The sequence below is a fragment of the Dicentrarchus labrax genome, unplaced genomic scaffold, assembly GCF_905237075.1.
Source record: "Dicentrarchus labrax unplaced genomic scaffold, dlabrax2021, whole genome shotgun sequence".
Classification (NCBI taxonomy): Eukaryota; Metazoa; Chordata; class Actinopteri; family Moronidae; genus Dicentrarchus; species Dicentrarchus labrax.
Window position 1 is genome coordinate 7,436,243 of NW_026136711.1, and position 18,168 is coordinate 7,454,410.

Sequence of the window (18,168 nt, forward strand, 5' to 3'; positions counted from 1 at the left end):
CGAGTATACACGAGCCTTTAAGTGACTGACAGCGGTCCCCGAGCTAGCAGCTAGCAACTTGGCTCAACCGTGCTAACAGTGAACCCACATGAGTGGAACCCACATTAGGTTTTAATATTTAGCAGCTGTGAGCATCCATTTCAATGTATTTCACATGCTGGTATAAGTGTAAACACATTGCATACTTGTCTGCATGAGGGACACAGTCATTGTTTGTGTTTGTGTCAGTGTTATTACCGTGACTACACTGCTGCACACATATGAGATTGTAGCCTCCCAAATCCAGAACACTTTGGTTTTACTTCTCGGGTGTTAATTGATGGTATAATTCTCTCCCTATGGTTTCCCTGTTAATAGTTGATATCCTATGGACTCTTTGCTAAGTCTGACCAGAAGGCAAAAACCCAGGACTGAATCAAATGTGATGGTCGTGTGTAATATTATCCTTTATTTTTATTTGACTTTGCATCTGTAATTCATTGAATAGTTGATCGTAGAAAAGCAGCAGTGATAGACAGACAAAGAGGAATAATAAGGAATAATAAGGCTGGATATGTGACTGTTGCATTAGTAGTTGATTATTAATCGTAATAGCAGTAGTAGTGTCCTTGGTGACAGTATCACGCTATATTGTTTCCTGATTAAATGCTGTTTCAGAATCTTTTTCATCCTGCCACTACTAAATTACTGAGGGAAGCACAACTCAATACTTGTCTTTCTTTTATTATCTTATTTTCACTTTAAATATATTTGCAGTTCAAAAGTTCATTCTTGACTTTGGGTACAGTATGTGTAACAAAATAATCTCACATACTAGCTTTCACTTAGCTTTCATCTGCATCTTACTGTCTTGATCTGTAAATGGAATGTGTTGCTGGATCAGGACATAAAACAGGGAGGAACTGCTTAAAACGTCCAGAAATTCCAAAAGCACATTTTCTTCTAACTTATTCAAAGTATTCAGAAAAGTAGTTTTAGATAAAAACAAGTTATGTACAAAATACAGTAAAAAGGCAAAAAGATAAACAAAAAGCCCAAACAAAACTGTGAGTAGAGTTAACTGTACTTTAAATATGTATATACTCACAGGTAAAGATATACATAATAGATACATTTACTGATAGGTCACATCAGCCTGAGTAATTCCTGAGCAGCAGATATGTCAGTAGATATTTGTAGGGACTCGGGACAACCAGTATGAAACCAGGACAGTCTTAGACAAGCCTGGACGTCTGGTCACCGTACGCTCCATGCCACTAAATCCTACACACTGGTCCATTGAGCCGATAATGGAACCGAAAAATGGGTTTAATGGGATAGCTGGCAGGACAGGACACACAGGCGTCACACCAGATGCCAGCGCCTCTTTCAACGTTTGGTTGTTCGATTGGTTCAGCGTAAAATCGAATAATTAAAATTTGAATAGTCTGTTAATAAAATTGCAATATATTCAACAGACCATGCTTTGTACTCCAGCGAGAAGCATCCATAAAATACACTCTCCATCTGACTGTTGAACATTTTACTAACGCAAAAAGAAGTAAACTAGAGAAGACTTTTTTCAATGGAACAATGGCACCAAACCAGCTGAGAAGTAATTTGAGGAGGAATTTCAGGTTTGACACCGTAGTTAGAAACATAGTGAATTAAGGTCACGCTGTTTGCTTGATGGCTACTGCCGCAACGTTAGTGTGATCTCTCAGTGCCAGCAGAGGCACCGCAAAACAACAGTTCTAGAGTGTAATTTGCACATTTCAATTGATTCGAACGAACTGTGTATTTAGAGACTGTATTTACACAATTACAAGACAAGTTACAAGTTCTTCGGAGTGTATGACAAACCACAGACATGTAGATCTCTAAAAACATTAGTGACGTAACATACATTTTTATGTATTGCCACATAAAGTAGAAGTACAGAAACTTACCATTTCATCAGTCTCTGTAGTCTTTTCCCCCCAAAGAGGAAGGTAAAAGGTCGAAGGCAGTTCCAGAAGTGTTCAAGGACGACGCTGCACTGCAGCTCATAAAGTGATGAAACAACTGATGTGGCTTAGACCTGGTCCAGGTTTAAAAATACATCCTATAACCCTCTCCTCATAACATCAATTCTGAAACCAACACAGCAACAATGTAGAGAAGTTAAAGTCGAGGTAACCTGATTCTGTGATGTGCATTTAGTCTCAGACAGAAACCTGTCAGCAGAATTAGTCTGGAGCTGTGCCACAGTTTTACTGCAGGCAAGGTGAGATTTTTATAGATTATATAATCATCAATGTTACTGAAAGACATAACCGGCCTCGAATCTTCTTTTAAGTTGGTAAAAACATGTCTCAACCAAGTACATGTACTTTGAGATTTAATTGAAGGGTACCAGATCACAAGTCTTCTCAATTTAACACCTCTCATGTGGAAAGTGACCACACTGTCATCTCACTAGATTCTTAATAAATTCTTTGGTTCGACACAAAGCTGTCAGTGAAAGTGTCTAAATATCAGTTTGTCTGCACATCTCGTGTTCAGTGTGAATTTTTGGAGTTTTCCCTCCAACCCACAAAGTTGTGGATGTCATGAGCAGGCATTTCCACTTTGTCCACACACCCACCCACTCTTGCATTTGCCAGCAGTGAAAGCGAGTAGGCGGTGTAGTAAAGCTGTGGAGTTCACAGGGGGAAAAAAAGGAAACATTCTGGGAAACTCCCAGTTCATTTGAGTTTGGGAGCAGCGGCTCCAAATGGGAGGAATTTGCTTTTGCAACAGACCGTGACGACTGCTGTTTGAGACAGCGGGAAGAGTTGTGCATTCACAATGTCGCTGTCATCTTTTGCACCGCTGCTGAAGCCTTTGTGTGTCATTACAGATTAACCACCTAAAGCACTGCACGTTTATTACACTGTGGCCATGAATGAATACTTTGTCTTCACTCTAAGGACCTCTAACCTTTGTTTATATCTCTCATTTAGTTGTCATTATACACAAGAGACATTGATGATTGCATTCGAGCCAGAAAATGTTTTATGAGAAATACATAGTAGTACCTTTAAAAAAAAAACCATGATGTTTCTTATGTCACTACAGAAGGGTAAGCTGTCAAATGTGGAAAGGATGATTACATTAAACTGAGACAAACTGCCTCGTGCTAATTTAACCAACACTTCCTTTCACAGCTGCCATGCTGTAAACCACAGTGCTAAAATACGAGCGCATATGCATATACAGTGTGTAGAGGTATATTTATAGAGACTGTCTGATGTACGGATTGTGCTGTCCTCCTCTGTCCTGTCCCTTTGTCCTGTATATTAGGGCCTGATGCCCTTCCGCTTTGGACTGTGAATCCTTTTTAAAGGCCTGTTCCAATGTTTTACATGGCTCATGTTTCATTTTACTACAAATTAAATGTGTTGTTTTTCTTCCTAACAGCTACTGGTTTCTGTTCATGTCACCACAGTGCAAACATAAATGTGTATAGATACTGTCCTTTACTTTTTGGTCATTTTAGACAAATTTTCACAACAGCCATTTTGACATGAAGTAGTGTACACCTGAACACAGGTGTTACTAGTGATACTAATTAAGGCTCTGTTCCATTTAGGTCAAACAGTCAGGGTGCTGCTATTGTGCATGTTGGCTCACTGGAAAGGCTCTGCTATACTAAATGGAACAGAACCTAAATTAATATCCGGAAATATCCCTACTTTTTCATGTCAAAATGGCTGCTGTGAAAAAGGTATTGTCGATGAACATTCTCTGGTTGCAGCCTCTCAAATGTGAGGATTTGCTGCTTTTCTGTGTTGTGTTTTTAAAATGTGGTACCGATACCCCTCTGTTGAGTAATGCAGGGGGTACATGAGAATTAAAAAATAATGTTCATTTAAAAAAAATGCATAATTCGTAAAATAATTACACTTTAAAAAGTTCAATAAAAAAATTCAAATATCAGTGCAATAAACCACATTCTATATTCAGTATCGTCATCATCATTATCGTTAAAGCTGCAGTAGGTCACTTTTATGACAATATCTTTTTGTCATTATTGCTGAAACTTTCACTATATCCTGACAGTAGTACATGAGACAGATAATCTGTGAAACAATCAGGTTCCTCTGGCTCCTCCTAGAGCTCCTAATGGTATTTGCAAGAATCCACCGGGCCTGAACGAAAACAACCAATCAGAGCAGAGAAAGATAGCAATTGCTGAGTACTACTGTCAGGAAATAGTGAAAGTTTCAGAAAATATGACAAAAAGTTATTTTTTATAAAAGTTACCTACTGCAACTTTAACTGCAGTAAAATCTCAACTGTAGTAAAACTTGACAGGAGAAGAAGAAAGGCAATGATGTTTGTTGAAGACATGTTGTATTTGTGGTTGAATTGTAGAACCAATAAAGGATTAGTGCTAATAAATACTGTCAGTATCAGGAAGAATGGGACTTTTTTATTATTTCATTTACCAAATGATGAATTGAGAAAATAACTGTCAGATGAATTTATTATGAAATAATCATTATTTGCAGCCCCGCTGTCAATGCAGTGAAAATGTGTAACTTTGACCAAAATAAAAGCATGCATGGTGTCACAGTGATTCAATATGAAACTAGACCAAGTTTCAAAGTCTCTTTCAGGCAAATGAACCGTTGCATGGAAACACATTCAAAACTCTAACGAACCGACATGCTTTGGTAAAAGGTCACATTCCTAAACATTAATATGTTTCTTGTGTTGTTTCAGCTGTGTTGGGGTGGATGAAGATGACGCTCCAGATATTGACATATATCATTGTCCAAACTGCGAGAAGACCCACGGCAAATCCACATGTAAGTATCCCCCCCAGGGAGAGTTGTGTTGACTGCTGCTGACAAAAAAGAAAAAGTGAAACAACTGCCTCTGTGCTGTGATAATTTCACTTCTTCTTAGCTTTCACTTCTTGACAACTTTCTGTCACGTGGTATAAAAGTCTCAAAACAGATCAGCCCTTGTTGGAAACAGTTTCTTACGGAAAAAAAGATTGCATGTGTGAATGTGGAACTCAATTGTTTGCTCAAGTCATTTTCAAAATTCTTGTTCAAAAAAAGTGTTTTTTTATATTTTGTTTCTTCAGTGAAAAAGAAAAAGAACTGGAGCAAACATGACACGGGGCAAAGCACAGACATCAAAGCTGTTCAGAACGGAAGTCAGGTTTTCATAAAGGAGCTTCGCAGCAGGACGTTTCCAAGGTAAAGACATTTGTTCTCATTAGTGAACTGTTCAACTGTCAACACCACCAATACGTAATAATGTGAGATTAAGTGGTGACAATTAAACCTTCTATATAATTGAAATAGTCAGACTTAACACTCTAATTGGGATCCCATTTAATGAATTCAATTCTAATGAAATTAAATAATTCCTCATATTGATCAGGCCTCTAGAAATGTCATTAAGGACTCTTCTGGTCAATATTGATATCCTCACTTTATGAATGATCCCACTAGGGGGCACTGTCTTATAACTCTTCAGTATGTGCTGTGTACAGATAGATTTGCTATCAGATCTTATTCAGTTGCTTCCATTGAATCGCTTCAACACGTTTCACACATGGCTCCTTCCCTCCCTCTGGCTGTGTGTGTGCTCCAGTGCTGACGATGTGGTGGTGAAGCTCAGCGGCAGTCAGCTGACCATGGATTACCTGGAGGAGAACGGCTTCAACGAGCCAATCCTGGCTCAGAAGAAAGACGGCCTAGGCCTGTCCATGCCGGCCCCCACCTTCTACATCAGTGATGTGGAGAACTACGTCGGTGAGGAGCTCAGTCACTGTAACGGCACTACTGATGCTGTTACTTCTATTATCACTACTACACTAGCACTGTTCTTACTGCCACTGCAACTAGAACTGCTACTGCACTGCTGCACTCATTATTTGTACTACAGCTCCTACTATAGCAACTATTGCTGTAAGGCTCTGACATCTCCACTGCTGCTGATACCCATACTACTGCTGTGACTAATACTACTACTGCTATTACTATCACTACTCTTACCACTACTACTGCTGCTGATGCTTCTATTACTGCAGTAATCTGTAATATTTCTGCTATTGCTACCACTGTACTAGTATTACTAGTGAGCTACTGTAGTACTGCTTTAACTAATACTATAGTTACCACAAATACTACGAATACTGTTACTAGTATTGAGTACTACTGTTAAAGCTGTAATTACTTGTACAACCACTAACCCTACTACTACTGTGACTACTGCTAGTGCTGTTACTATTACTGCTGTAACTATATCTATTGCATTACTACTGCAACTACTGTTGCTGCGGTTACCACAACCATTACTGTACTGATCACCACTAATATTACTACTACTTTACTCTACTGCTACACTAGTGAAATTATTACTGCTATATAAATACACAACTCCTAATGCTTCTGTACTACTATAATATCCAAGAATGTCTTCATTTATAAAGTAAGGCCAAAGCTGTTTTGGGCAGTACTTCAAAATAAGAGCATGAGCAATAGAAAAGGGAACATTAAATAAAGACATAACATATCCTGAGAGTCTCCATTAAAGTGACGGTTATCCCATTTATTTATACTGTAACTAATATTTTAACAAGTTTATTTCCCCCTTAAAAGAATCATAAAATAAAAAATGCACTCTACTTTCCAATAGGGGGCGCATGTGTTCTTCATTTTCCCTGTGCACTGGTGCTCAGTGATGAGATCACTTCTTACATATCAACAGTACACTGCTACAGACATATTTTGTAAACCAGTTTCCTGTTTAAAGAAAATGTTTAGTTTGTAGGCGGTTAGTTTTTCTCCAGCTTGTTTTACCTCGTCTCCTGTGTCCTCTGTTATTGTCTCAGGTCCCGACGTCGGCGTGGACGTCGTCGACGTCACCAAACAGACCGACAGCAAGATGAAGCTCAAAGAGTTTGTCGATTATTACTACAGCACAAACAGGAAGAAAGTGTTAAACGTCATCAACCTGGAGTTCTCTGACACAAGGTACACGCGCTGTGTCTCACACACACACACACACACACACACACACACACACACACACACTGGGTTTCTAAAGTGAGATCTGGCTTTCGAAGGTGCCAGTGTGGAAAACTGCTGCTACTAATTTCTGTTTCTGTTTTTCTGGGCCAGGATGAACAGTATAGTGGAGAGTCCACAGATTGTGCGGCGGTTGTCTTGGGTAGAGAACTACTGGCCTGATGACGCGCTGCTTGGGAAGCCAAAAGTCACCAAATACTGTCTCATCTGTGTCAAAGACAGCTACACAGACTTCCACATTGAGTGCGGTGGCGCCTCCGTCTGGTACCACGTCTTAAAGGTCTGTCACAGAATTGGCCTTGTAACAAAAATAGATATCAGCCAGTCAGTGTCATCATCCTCAGCCTCTGATATGATGAGAAATCTCCCACAGGTTTTCTTTTATTCTGAATTGATTCTATAAGTGGGCTTCAAGAGGAATACAACAAACTCCATCTTTGTGTTCGCAGGGAGAAAAGATCTTCTTCCTCATCAAGCCCACCTCTGCAAACCTGTCTCTGTACGAGCGCTGGAGATCATCGTCCAACCACAGCGAAATGTTCTTTGCCGACCAGGTGGACAAGTGTTACAAATGTACTCTGAAGCAAGGGCAGACTCTGTTCATCCCATCAGGTCAGAGCTGCACAGGAATATAGCTGAACATGATTTAGAAGAACACACAGTCATATAAATGATGCTGTTTGGTTTGGGAGAGAAAATCTTGCCATTACAGCGTTGCTACAGGGGCAGCAGTGTTGCAAATGTTGAAAAATGAAACCTCTGCAACATGTAGCTGTGATAACAGACCTACAAAACCCTCATGTTAATTCTAGTGGAGATTCTGAAGACACCAAATGTGTATAAAATGACATTTTATATAGTGTTTAGTTCTGAAAGAATTAGCTGATTTACTCTGATTAGGGGTAGAGGGACATATGGATAAAAACATCTTAATCATATGACAAGTCATTTTATATAATATGCTGTAATGTACATTTTTCTGGATTTGGTCAAATTAAATACCAGGCAAATGAAAGTGCTACATTATGTTGATCGGGGGTTCCCAGGCATCCTGGAGAACCTGGAAATGTAGTTTTCAAGTCACAGAAACATCTGGAAATTGATTAAAATGAGCCTTAAAAGAATCTTGGATTTTAATTGTATCTTAGCCCCTCACTCAGACCTTTGCCTCCGATAGTCTATGTATTTATTTCTTTAATTCTGTACCTCAAACACTTTCTCATGAACCTAAAGAAACCTAAAAAGAGTGGGAACCCTGGTTAATGATCCTATTTTAAAAAGTCCAGTACAGCCAGGGAAAGACAGAATGATATCGTTTAACTGCTTCAAATCGCCGTCTGCTACTGTAGCTCATGATCATTACATGTTCATACTGGTCCTGGTTGTTGTCAGGTGTTTGTCCCATGTGGTGCACAACACTTAATCAATAAATCAAAGAAAAAACAAATCTGAAGAAGTTTCAGCAATCTTAGATAATGGTAGTAACAATAGGTGTAAATACCACTAAATAGTAAATTGCAACAAGTAATAATGAGGATTTTTCTGTGATCTTTCATTAGAAATATTGAATGAATGAATGTATTTATTATTTACAACCACTGGGTTCTGTTTACCTCAGGTTGGATCAATGCAATACTGACTCCGGTCGACTGCCTGGCGTTCTCTGGACACTTTGTCCACAACCTGAGCGTGGAGATGCAGATGAGGTTGGGACACCTGACTTATCACACACACACACACACACACACACACACACACACACACAGCCTTTAAGCTGCCTTGTCCTCGTTGTTTTTGCTAATTGGCCTTTTTTTGTTTAATTGTGACCCGCCGTGCTTCCTGCAGACAGTCATGTCCTAATTTGGGGGGATTTAGTGTGACTTGGCTGATCCCACACAGCACTTTCCACTGGATCCTCATTTAGGACTTGTTTTCAGCTCCAAAGTCCACCAATCTGTTTATGAATTCCCCACATTTGGAAATACCTTGTGAATTGCATAGTTTGTTGCAATAAACCCATTGGTAATGCACCACGATGTTTAGCTGAAACATCTTGGTTTATTCCCCTCAGAGCGTATGAAATCGAGAAGCGGCTAAAGGTCAAAACTCTCACCCCCTTCCCCAACTTTGAGACGGCGTGCTGGTATGTGGGACGACATCTTCTCGAGCGATTCAAAGGTAAACTCTTAAATCAGTCTGATGTATTTGTAGGTTTCATTTTTGCTCTAATATGTGGTATTTTAATGTAAACTTACATCCTCATTTAACTCGCCATTTCTCCAGAAGAACGCATGAAAGCGGAGAAAACACAAACAGTGTCAGAAAGGCCTTTTTTCCGAGCTGCACAATCGGCGTATGGCTGCGTGTCTGCTGCACAGATGAGGAGCTGGATGCTCTAATATTATTTCAGTCATTAAATCGGTGAATCGCCGAGTTCACAGATGATTAGCTTCAAAAGGTTTGGCCCAGCTAGAATCACTTGCTCCATTACAAGCCTGTGTTTAAACTCCCCTCAGCTGGCTTGGGCCAATTGTTTATGTTTCCACCATTTTCTGTGCATGTGTGCGTATTGTGTGTGGCGCGCACTACTTCTAACCCACAAGGCCTTGCCATTAATACGCCATTATTCTTTTTAACTTCAAGGTCAGCTCTTTCAGTGCAGGAAAAAGACTCACTTCACTGCTGCTGGTATTTTGCGTTGATGTTATTAATAATTTCCTGTTTTGGTTGTAAATCCACTTCAGTTGATACTTAGATATTCAGACGCTGCTTTTCAGCCATTATACTAAGATTAAAGAGGAAATCCACATTAAAGCTGAATTTGCATAATTTGTCATAAATCAGGGCTGTAGCCGTTGTAGTTTAATGTAGACTGGTGAGTCTTTGCCAAAAGTTTGACCTAAAATTAAAGTTAAGCGTGTCACCGAGAGGTATAATCTGCAACAGCGTCACTGAGAGTAAAGGACTGTTTTTGGTTTGCCAACCGAGGGGTCCCCAAAGCAAAGGGGTGTAAAGAAATCTTTAAAAAGAAAACTACTGCAGGCCTTTATCTCAACATTTTGTTCAACATTTGAACAAAATGAAAAAAAATTGTAAACAACGGGGAACGTTCCAGTAGCCAGGCCGCCCAAAAAAAAGAGACCTGAACACGAGATGTATTCACAGAGTCTTCACGCATGAACAGCCTCATGCTGCATTAGAAAAGTTCAAACTAAGAGCTAATGGAACAATGAGAATAAAACACGGAATTAATATTAATAATAATACAGACAGAGTTCCCTAAAGTTGTCATCTCTGATGTAATATTCACAGGAAATAATCTGCTTGAAATTCTTCCGAATCACTCATTTTATACAAACCTCCTGCAGTTATTGTGTTCATTGTTTACAGTTTATCAGCTGTTCTCTACTGTTATTGTTATGCATTAAATATAATATGAAATATCCATAAAATATGTCACTGAGTCGGTTTACTCTGTGATAGAAAGGGCTCTCTGAAGGAAAAAGGTTGGGAACCAGTGTTTTAAAGGATCATATATAGTTTGCAATAGAGCTCGGCCGAGCTTATCGCAGATACTATATCTGTATCAGCGAATATGCTGGCTACAAATAAACAATTTTAGTAGAGGAAGATTTACATTTATACATACATTTGAGGTAATGTAGAAACACCATTACATAGTTTGTCCAACAGAGAGCGCTGACTGTTTATTTTTCAACTGTAAGGACCTGCTCAGTACATATCTTGATCACAATTCTTAAAAAAACTATCTTTGTTATGTATTTATGTTTAAGAAGTAAATATTGGCTGATATATTTTAATTTGATTGATTTGATTTTCTTTTTTTTATATAAGGGCCAAAAATACAACTGCAGTGATCAAACATTTCAGCTCATTACAAAATGACAGATTATAGATTATTATACGGCTCGCTCTTAAACTAGTTCTCCATAATCATCAAGACAAAAGAAATGATCATAAATGGAGGACATTTTACTAAGAAGTACAGCCCTTTTGTCCTCATAGACAGTACTGCAAAACAACCCGTACACCTCGCTCTCAGTTTCACCTAGAACACACAACAAGCACAGCCTGTCCTCCTCTGCAGTGGCATTAGACCTTCCAGTCTCTACCGCTACTGGTAACGTTCCTGAACGCAACCGTGCACAGTCTTTTGTTGAATTCTTCTTCGTGTAAGGTCCTACACTGTAGCTATTCTTTAGGAGAAACAAGTTTCTAATTTTGGTTTATTCTATATATCAACAGACTGTTTAACTCTATGCATCAGGGACATTTTAATTTAAAACATTCTAATCTCCTTAATACATACGTATATATATATTATTTTATTATTATATTGTTATATATCTATTATAGTTTGCCAACCTAACTTTTAAACAAAAAACTCATGTTTTCTAATGTTTTTGCTGACTTGTCAAATAAATGCTCAAGGAAGATATGTGACAAAAGAGCATCTCAAAGCTTATAATGATGTCAAATAAAGATCATGCAAGTGCACATGGGAACTGTAACCATTTGGCTACCAAGGCGCTCCCTAGCATATAACACTATTCACCAGTAGCACGGGGAGTATTTTCTAAATCAAAGGGCTCAAGTCCGAGTGAAGTCATTAAAGTCCACGTAAAGTTCCACGTTTTTTTACTCTGTCAGGTCTAAAGTAGTGATGCACGATAATTATCGGGCCAGATAAATGATTGGGCGATAAGGGGTATGTATATTATTACAAATTATCAGATAATTATATTAAATTATCAGTTGACATTAATAATAATTTATTTAGCATTCTTATGCAAAACATATGAAAGCCAAAGTACGATATGTTTGTGAAGTTTTTGAATGAACTTTATGAGAAAAAATAGAAGAATTGAAGAGTCAGAACTGTTGTAACAATAGTGGGAGATTTTGTTAGCCTGTTTTACCCTCAGGTGTGCATAAACTACAAGTTATCAACTTCTTTTTAAAATACAAAAATGTGAAATTATAAGTTTTCTTTTATCGGTATCTGCCCACGGAAGTAGGTAATTATCGGTTATGGCATCGGCTGAAGTCCAAGTCCTAGTCCAAAGTCATCACATTTGTGACTTGAGTCCAAGTCATGAGACTCCATGCCTCTGCTGTATGGTATAGTAGCAGTATAGTATATACTGTGTAGTCCTTTAAATGGGCTTTATTTCATTGTACTGTGAACAGCTGACAAATTTCTTTTGCTTTTTGTTAAAATCACCATGAATCCAGCCACATGCTGCACACACAGTAGTTACATTTGACATTGAGAGATTGAGCTGTGATTCAGAGTGAGTGAGCAGAGAGATGTTGACTGTATACCTTGAGAACTTTAACCTACTGTGACGTCACCCATTGGTTTGTGGAGTACCGTTTGGGCGCTATGGTCGTCGCCATTTTAGTTGAGAAATAGTCAACACAGTAACAGAATCTGGATCCATATCTGATCAGCACTGCCTAGTTTGACAGTTTGATCTGAGTTTGGTGTGTTGAGCTGGACGGACTCACTGAGAATGACCTGTCAATCACAAGCTAGCCCCGCCCTATAAATCTATAAAACTGTATAGAAGAAGACTGAGACTAGAGACTGAGATCATAACCTCATTAGGAAACTGTTTACTGAGCTCATAAATCAAGTCAGAAGTCAGCTCAGTTCTCCATAAGACTGCATGGTCTTGTTTTTGTTTTTTGTTTTTTTGCAGCCAATGGCACTCCCCCTGTTGGCCATTACTTAGAATGCAGGTTTAATACACTTCACGCGTTGGCCTCACTTAACAGACCAGGACTGTCAGTGACTTTAACACAGCACTGGGCTGGTTTAGGGCTGAGCTCTGGTAAATTTTGGTTAACAGGACAGTTTATCTAAACACACGTCACCCTGTTGACAGAGTGCCTCTCCTGTTCACTGATGAGTGGAATAACTTCACGTGGTGTCTCTTCAGAACATTACAGACTGAAGTGTCAGCTCATCTGTTCTTGTGTTTGTGAGAGGCTTATTCAGTTACATCCTGTAAACCTCTGCTGCACTGAACAGGCTCGCTGTAGTCTAATCTCTATAAACTGATACCTGCATATGAATGCAGAATCTGTAGGAAAGGTTTTGGCATAGGAAGTGTTCCAGTTTCCGTTTATGGTCTGAGTAGTATTGACCAATCACGTTTGATCAGGCTTTGGTGGCATGCAGGTAAACAGTTCATGTAGAGAGCAAAAGAGGCGGAACGTATTGGCTGAAATACAATCTCAGAACCCATCTGCTATTGTCTAGAGAGAATCACTACCTTTTTAATAAAAAAATTGGTAGAGATTAGCTGAAATGTGTCACATATCAAGCATCGCCCGTTGCCCCCAGAAGGTAATGATTGTCAGACAATTGCCGATGTGTTCAGAGATTTTTTTAAGCTAATGGCCTTGACTTCTCCAATTTTGCTTCATTGAATGATAATATTCTGCATTTCTCTTTCTGCAGGTTTACATAAAGCAAATAAGCAACCAGCCCCATACCTGATACATGGTGCCAAAATCATCAATGGAGCCTTCAGAGCTTGGACTAAAAAGCAGGTATGGACACATCAGTATACATATGTCAGTTGTCCATCTAAGATGTTGTGAAAAGCAATGACAGACTTGTACGTTTTCCTCATAACAGGCCCTCTTGGAACATGAAGATGAGCTTCCTGAGAACATGAAACCATCTCAGCTCATTAAGGATCTTGCCAAAGAGATCAGACTGTCAGAGGTATTTTAATTTATTTTGGCATAAACATGATACAATCAACCATTCTCTCAAAGTTCCAGGTAGTTTTACACTGTCCCATGTGGCAGTAAGAGATGGCGGGTATTGATTTTCACATCAATATGGTGATGTTTGGGAATGCGATCTGAGAGTTTCTGTATATATCTCAATCACTTCTGTTTAGACTGCAATAAAATCTACTTACTTTATTATCTATTCACAATCCCAAGATGATTATCCCTTATGATTCTGATGAGACCACTGACTACCACTCTTGTAGCACCAAAGTCAGTTATTTGGACAATGCATGAACTCTCCTGTAGTGCCAACCTCCGGTCGACTTCTACAATTGTTACAATAGTAACTAGTGTTAGCATTTTAACATTAGCAAGGTGTGAAATAAATCAGAGTAGGATCCAGGTTCAAGCTAACGTTATGTTAGTCAGAAAATGTCCCATTAATAGGCAAGATTATATCGTGTTTAAGTTATGGCACCGTTGCCTTCTCATGCTGAGTGGAAAGAAATTATTAGTAACTACATACAAAAAATATTCTTTTGTATTTGTATTAGCTTTGAAGGCAGTTTGAGGACACAAGGAAATTCACAAAAAAATAGACACTGGCATCGTCAACACAGATTTTTCACAATGCATTGATCCTTCAAAACAATAAAGACAAGTGGCAATCACAAGGTACCAGATTGGTGTGAGCGATGCCTTCAAACAATCATCAAATCAGCAAATGTTTGAGTTTCTTACCTTAAGGTCCAGTGTGTAAAACTTTGTGGGACTCTATTTACAGAATATGACAGAAATAAAATATTCATCGGTATGTTTTCATTAGTGTAATAACACACTAACTAATAACCTGGAAATAAGAATCGTTGTGTTTTTGTTACCTTAGAATGAGCTGGTTTTCTCTACAGAGGAAGCGGGTCGTCTTCTACGTAGTCTGTTTTTATAGTAGCCCAGAGTGGACAAACCAAACACTGGCTCTAGATAGTGCCTTTCAAAATTTCTAAATCAGTTCTTCACATTGCAATCTGCAACTTCACCACTAGAGCTCACTAAATCCTACACACTGGTCCTTTAAATCGTGAAAATAACGGAAACTAAGGTGTCAGACTTTGTAATATAGATAGAATCTTGTGTAGGAGTCCAACTAAAAACTTTTTAGATTGATTAATCCCTTTGATTTTTTTCTTTGCCTCGAACCTACAAAATAAAATTAAAAATGATAAATGGCAATCAAATCAGCAAAAGTTTGCTACTTTTTTACTAAATACATAAATCATGTCTTATTTATTTATCCAAATTATCATTGAATCTACAAATTTATCAATTAACTAATCACTTAAGCCCTAGTTCAGTGGGGCTTTAATTGTGTAATTGTCACTTAAAAAACTATAGCTCACTTTACAATTTCCTGCTTTTATTCCTAGAATGCAACAAAAGCCATTAAGAGTGAGCCCAGCATTAAGGTACCTGTGGAGGAACCACCATCCACCCACTCTGAGCCTGAAGAGCCCGTTTCCCCGGCCCACGTCCCCTCGCCCAGCAGAGAGAAGGCCAGAAAGAAGGCTTCCAAACCCCCCAAACCTCCCAAGCCTCCCAAACCCCCAAAGATGCCCAAGGCCCCCAAGCCTCCGAAGGTGCCGAAGGTCAAGGAAGGAGGAAAGAAGAAAGCGAAGAAGGTGAAAGAGTCGTCGCCACCTCCTAAACCCTCCAGTTTCGCAGCTCTTGAGTCCCATGCAAAAGACATCTTGAGTAAAATGGATCAGCCAAAAAAGACGAAGGTGAGCGGATGGTAATTGTTATTATTTTGTGGAATGATTATCTCATTAGTTTTCACTTTATTTGAGCCATTTTGCATCCCTGCTTGTCAGTTTAAACCATACATTGCGGGTGGCTGTGGCTCAGAGGCAGAGCGGGTCGTTCCTTAATCGGAAAGTTGTGGGTTCGATCCCCGGCTCCTGGTGCCACATGTCGAAGTATCCTTGAGCAAGATACTGAACCCCAAATTGCATCGGTGTGTGAATGTGTATGAATGTTAGTTTCTGTTCGATGGGTTTTGCCATCACTGAGTGAATGTGTGTGAAAGGGTGAATGTCTCATGTAATGTAAAAGCGCTTTGAGTGGTCGGAAGACTAGAAAGGCGCTATACAAGTACAGGTCCATTTACCATTACCATACATGCAGGATGGCAAAAGCAACCCACAGTTACTGTTCAATGTGATTAATGTTTCTGTCAATAACTATCTTTGTTCAAATGTGTCGATATTACAGGCTGTTAAGAATGTCCTGAGTATGTCAGAGAAGGAAATATCAAAGCAGAACAACTTGGAGAAGTTTGAAATCAGAGAGCAGAATAAAAACAAGACTGAAGCAAAATGGAAGTATAAGGTGAGAATATTTCAGCTGACAAGTTTTGTCATGATTTAAACTAATGCCTCTTTGTAACAGGCCAAAGCAAATAACGTCCCAATCCCTCAAAAGTTCAAATAAACCGAAGGCTTGGCGTCCTTTAGAAAAGAAGACTCGAGCAGTTGTGAAGGTTACAAGCTGAGCAGCTGAACAGAACAAAAAAAGCAGGATCATCCAAAAGTGATTTGCACACTTCACTTCAAAGCAATCAGCAAAAATAATGATGTGGCCTAAGTCGCACATTTGAGGCCTGCAGCTCATCAGAGCTGCTCCAGAAACATCCACCCACCCAGAGTTTACCTAATGGAATTACGCCACGTCCATATCCACCGTGCTCCATCTAAGTATTTACATATGCCCTCATCTCTTGTAAAAAAAAGTTTGTTGTATCATTATTGCCGAACAACGGGGGAAAGCTTTTTCAGAGCAAAAGTGTAATTTTGTTGAATGGAAGACATTGAAGGGCTTCAGTTTCATGGAAAATTCAATGCCAAACGGCTGTGGAATGTTTTGCAGTCCCTCCAAGGATCTCCATCCAACTGCTCCTTCGCATCAGGCCAAACATTTGCAGATGGAGTGGAGAGAGCCTGTTAGATGTTTACCAAGGTCACCAGAGACCACATCTTCACTTGTGATCACTGCTGATTCATGTGGAAGTTCGCGGCTCCTCTGTGTAGTGTGCAGGGCAATTAAGCACATACTGTGTGTTAATGTCAATTTAAAGAAAAATGCATTAGACAACGCAAAATGTCAGTTTCAGGTTACAGCGCGTGGTCACATGTCTTTAATTTAGAAGTCAAAATTGTTGAGAAGTGAATATTTGAAAATGTATATTCTTGGATTTCAGTTAATTACATAGTCTGCTCAGTGGTGATTTTTATGGCAGCCGTTTAGCATTCCTCTTAGTAGATTTGGTTTAGTTTAAATTGGGTCAGAAAATGTCATAACAAGTGAATAAGATCTGCAGAGATTAATATCATGATGATTTCAGTCTTTTTAACAGTAATCTTCTTTATTTTAATCAAATTACTCGCTTCTGGGATTGCAGAGGAGAGTAATTGTGTTGTGTGTGTTAAAATGTGCTGATAAGACGTTTTTTTTTGTTTCTGTAATTAATTTTGGAGACAAATAACATGCGTTAAAATCCAAACAAAATAACCATAGCGTGTTAACTTGATATGTTACACTTGAAAATGTGTGTGCTTGGATTTTGGTTAATTGCAGTAGCCGTTCGATGACATATTTTTCCATATTCCTTGAAGGGTGTTTGTGTTTAATAATGGCTGATACAATAGAATAGGTGGAAGGGATCCATAGTGATGAAGACACGAGACACAGATTGTTATTTAAAGTACAGTCTAGGAGTCAACATGCTCAAATAAGAAGGAATTTTATCAGGCTGATTATTTATTGTTATGTGATAGAGGCAGGTTCTGAAGCTACTATTGGTTCACTTAAATTTGATTATATTTACAGAATTGGCAAAAGACAATAAAGATATTAAAATCTGAGAAAAAGGAGACAGAATTTTATTCATTTAGAGCAAAAGAAAAAAGTAATTGTATAAAGTATAAAGTGATTTCTACACAACCTGATGAACAGATCTAAAAGAAAGTTGATACAAGGTTAGGGCATATTCAAATAAAACTGCACAAATGAAAGGTCAGAGGTTGATGCCACATTGTGAAATCTTATTAGAGTGCGAGAAATTTTTGCATTTTTGAGGTTGTTGCTGAATATTGCTATTTGAGACTTTATGTTTTTGAGCACTTGATAGGGGTTCTTTTAATTTGCTTATTAAATTGTTGTGACACACATCGAGCTGCTATGATTAGTCAATTAATTAATTAGTTAATTGAAAGAAAATTACTATTTCCATAATCGATTAATTTATTTAAGAAATTAAGAAATGCAGCTTTAAAGCTGCAATAGGTAA

General features: G+C 38.6%; 1 protein-coding gene across 3 annotated transcripts in view; it reads left to right on the top strand.

Moving 5' to 3' along the window:
• The window catches only part of phf2 (PHD finger protein 2), a 35,783-nt gene that overhangs the window by 7,835 nt on the left and 9,780 nt on the right, over positions 1-18,168 (top strand). For 2 of the 3 annotated variants that reach the window (XM_051414970.1, XM_051414972.1), the window contains exons 2-13: positions 4,729-4,814; positions 5,099-5,213; positions 5,614-5,774; positions 6,857-6,998; positions 7,146-7,332; positions 7,502-7,664; positions 8,671-8,758; positions 9,124-9,230; positions 13,543-13,634; positions 13,723-13,812; positions 15,251-15,604; positions 16,095-16,211. In XM_051414970.1, the coding sequence (XP_051270930.1) occupies positions 4,729-4,814; positions 5,099-5,213; positions 5,614-5,774; positions 6,857-6,998; positions 7,146-7,332; positions 7,502-7,664; positions 8,671-8,758; positions 9,124-9,230; positions 13,543-13,634; positions 13,723-13,812; positions 15,251-15,604; positions 16,095-16,211 (1,702 nt within the window). The remainder of the gene's footprint in view (positions 1-4,728; positions 4,815-5,098; positions 5,214-5,613; positions 5,775-6,856; positions 6,999-7,145; positions 7,333-7,501; positions 7,665-8,670; positions 8,759-9,123; positions 9,231-13,542; positions 13,635-13,722; positions 13,813-15,250; positions 15,605-16,094; positions 16,212-18,168) is intronic. The other variant, XM_051414973.1, reaches the window with a different exon arrangement.